At 61.1% G+C, this 2,888-nt stretch overlaps 2 protein-coding genes across 2 annotated transcripts; one reads left to right on the forward strand and one right to left on the reverse strand.

Annotated features, from left to right (window-relative positions):
• Nucleotides 1-6: 6 nt before the first annotated feature.
• On the forward strand, nt 7-832 carry LOC111814968 (serine/threonine-protein kinase PLK1-like). Its single transcript, XM_023708813.1, has 3 exons — nt 7-105; nt 198-380; nt 502-832. The coding sequence occupies exons 1-3, from the start codon at nt 97-99 to the stop codon at nt 706-708; spliced, it is 399 nt and encodes a 132-aa protein (XP_023564581.1). The 5' UTR covers nt 7-96; the 3' UTR covers nt 709-832.
• A 97-nt stretch (nt 833-929) lies between these two features.
• LOC111814967 (serine/threonine-protein kinase/endoribonuclease IRE2-like) lies at nt 930-2,722 on the reverse strand. The gene is made up of 5 exons (XM_023708812.1): nt 2,199-2,722; nt 1,989-2,116; nt 1,506-1,629; nt 1,361-1,428; nt 930-1,276 (listed from the first exon to the last, which is right to left on the reverse strand). The coding sequence occupies exons 2-5, from the start codon at nt 2,082-2,084 to the stop codon at nt 1,046-1,048; spliced, it is 519 nt and encodes a 172-aa protein (XP_023564580.1). The 5' UTR covers nt 2,085-2,116; nt 2,199-2,722; the 3' UTR covers nt 930-1,045.
• Nucleotides 2,723-2,888: the final 166 nt, after the last annotated feature.

The following is a 2,888-nucleotide window of genomic DNA, read 5'->3' on the forward strand; positions in this document are numbered from 1 at the left end:
CGCCTCATCCTCTACAATGACGGGGACAGCCTCCAGTACATAGAGCGCGACGGCGTGGAGTCCTACCTCACTGTGAGCTCCCACCCCAACTCCCTGATGAAGAAGGTGAGCACCTGCCGCGGGCCAGCTTGACCTGGAGCACGTGGGGTCCCGCCCGCAGGGGCTCTGATGGCAGTCCCTCCCCCATGCCCAAGCAGATCACCCTCCTCAAGTACTTCCGCAACTACATGAGCGAGCACTTGCTGAAGGCGGGTGCCAACATCACGCCCCGGGAGGGTGACGAGCTGGCCCGGCTGCCCTACCTGCGCACCTGGTTCCGCACGCGCAGCGCCATCATCCTGCATCTCAGCAACGGCACCGTGCAGATCAACTTCTTCCAGGTAGACAGGTGCAGGAGGGCTGGGTGCGGGCAGGGAGGGCGGGCGGGCATGGTGCCTGCCTCCCCCCCTCCCCCCCCAGCAGCGGCAGGCAGGCTCTTAGTCCCCCCCCACACCCTTCCAGGACCACACCAAGCTAATCCTGTGCCCGCTGATGGCAGCTGTGACCTACATTGACGAGAAGCGGGACTTCCGCACATACCGCCTGAGCCTCCTCGAGGAGCACGGCTGCTGCCGGGAGCTGGCCAGCCGCCTGCGCTATGCCCGCACCATGGTGGACAAGCTGCTGAGCTCGCGCTCGGCCTGCAACCGGCTCAAGGCCTCCTCCTAGCCCGCTCCAGGTGGACTGGTGCCCCTTTCTCCCAGGGCCTGCCTGGTGGGCTCGGAGGGCTGCTTCTGCCCGAGGGCGTGCCCTGGCCCAGGGCTGGGCAGGAGCCAGGTCAGCGCACGTGGGCTGCTAAGTTATTTGTACATGTTCTGTGTGGGCTCTGTGGCCTGCCCTGCCCTGCCCTGCCGCCCACCTCATGAATTGTACAGAGCGAAATTCCCAAGTCCAGGACTGTTCTTGCCTAGCTTTATGCACATTAAACACATGTAAATCTTCTTTTCTTCGCATGTTCCCTGAGGGTGCCGGGGCCTCTGGGCCTGCCTGGCCCTTCCTGTCTTCCTCACAACGGGCCATCCTTGGCCACAGGCCTGGCCGCCTGACAGAGGTCCATGGCCTTGGAGGCTGGCGAGTAGTAGGATGAGAAGAGGCCCTCGGAGGCGCAGCTCCTCATGGTGCGGTGCGTGTGGAGAAGCAGCCTTGGGAAGCGGCTGGTGAAGTACCCCACAAAGCTGTCCGGCATGGGGCCCAGCGCCCTCCGCACGGTGGCCGGAAGCTCCCTGTAGTGGTGCTTCTGCAGGAGTGGGAAAGAGGCAGGGCCACACTCAGTGTGCTGGGGCTGCCCATGTCCGGCCCCCACCCTGGCCCTGGGACACACCTTGTTCCGCATGGCACGAAGCAAGTCTCTCACTGATGTCCCCCTGTACGACCGGAACTTTCGTAGGTCTGTGGGCAGAGAAATGGGCTGCAGAGTAGTCCCAGCCAAGTCTGGCTTCGCCCCAGCCCGCTGGGTGTAGCCCCACCTGTCTGCAGCGGCATGGAGATGTGCTGGTGCCAGTTGTCCCGGACCACCTTGTCGCCCCCTGCCTCCAGCGCCCTCACCAGGGCCCCCTGCTCCGACTCCTTCTCCAGCCAGTCGCTGACATCCTAGGACCCCACAGAGTTCCTAAGTCTTGAGGCCAGATGCCCTGAGACCCAGTGTGGCTTGGGGTGGGGGACAGCACAAGCTGTGTGGGCCTCCATGACATTTGCGACCACCCAGGAGGTAGCCCCTGCTGTCTCTGCAGATGAGTGCACTCTCAGCATAAGGACAGTGGGAGGAAAGGAGGGCGGATGGGTGCCTATACAGGGCAGCTGGGCCAGAATGGTGGAAATGTGTGGTACCAGATAGTGCTTGTGAGGCTCGGGGGCTCACGCTCCCTGGGCCAGGAAGTCACTGCAGCCCTCCCCCAGCCACTGAGACCCAAACATGTTACTGAAAATCACTCTTAGGATTTCCCTCTGACCTGGAAGAATTGGAGCTGCTTGGCTGTGCTCCAGAAGAGCGGGTGGGCCAGCACCTGGAGGGCAGAGGGCCGGGCCTGTGGCAGCGTGCTCAACATGGCTTCAACCAGGTCCCGGGCCACCACCTTGTCTGAGGGCAGAGGAGAGGGTGGCTTCAGGCCTGCCCGGCCTCAGGCCTGTCCCACTGCCCGTGGTGGGTCCAAGTCTCTCACCGTGGGTGTCTTCCTCCAGGTGAGCCAGATGGGGGGTGCCTAGGAGGATGTTGGCCTGGCGACAGAGGCTGTCTCCAAAGGGGTGGCCGCCCCTGGAAAGCACATAGTAGAACACACAGCCCGCAGAGAAGATGTCCACAGCACTGGTCTGGGGCCAGGGAGACGGAAGAGAACAGAAATCAGTTGGGCACAATTCTCCCTGGGGCTCTCGGCTGCCAGGGGCTGCTGGCTCAGGGTGGGCCTTGGGGCACCTCTGGGCATCCTCTCGGCCCTAGGTCCTGGCCCCGACTGTGCCCCTGGTTTTTGTGCCTGCTGAGCTCCTGCAGGGTATGCAGGTCACATGCCTGAGTGAGGCTGGCACAAGGCAGCAGGTGTGGACCACTGATGCGCAGCCCCAGCTGGCTGGCGCCAGGAGATTCTGCCAGGTGGCAGATCTGAATTTTCCAAGAAAAGCTAGAAATCTGATTTTTAGGTGGGACTTGCCCCTGTTAAAATCCTGGCTACAAAGAATGATCAAGCGAAATAAAGAAGGCCACTATATACTGGTTAGGGGAAAAATTCAAGAGGAAGAGGTAACACTCATAAATATGCATGCACCAAATACGGGAGCACCCAACTATATAAAGCAAATCTTAATGGACATGAAAAATCTAATATCCAATACCACAATTTTAACAGGAGACCTTAACA

The sequence above is a fragment of the Octodon degus genome, unplaced genomic scaffold (genome assembly GCF_000260255.1).
Source record: "Octodon degus isolate 3935 unplaced genomic scaffold, OctDeg1.0 scaffold04518, whole genome shotgun sequence".
Taxonomy (NCBI): Eukaryota; Metazoa; Chordata; class Mammalia; order Rodentia; family Octodontidae; genus Octodon; species Octodon degus.

Bases quoted from the DNA above. Each gene is read 5' to 3' on its own strand.
- LOC111814968 (XM_023708813.1), top strand. The intron at 381-501 runs GTAGACAGGTGC...ACACCCTTCCAG, and splicing joins TGCAGATCAACTTCTTCCAG to GACCACACCAAGCTAATCCT.
- LOC111814967 (XM_023708812.1), bottom strand. From the start codon at position 2,084: ATGTTGAGCACGCTGCCACAGGCCCGGCCCTCTGCCCTCCAGGTGCTG. The intron at 1,630-1,988 runs GTCAGAGGGAAA...GTGGGGTCCTAG, and splicing joins AGCAGCTCCAATTCTTCCAG to GATGTCAGCGACTGGCTGGA. The intron at 1,277-1,360 runs GTGTGTCCCAGG...CCACTCCTGCAG, and splicing joins TTCGTGCCATGCGGAACAAG to AAGCACCACTACAGGGAGCT.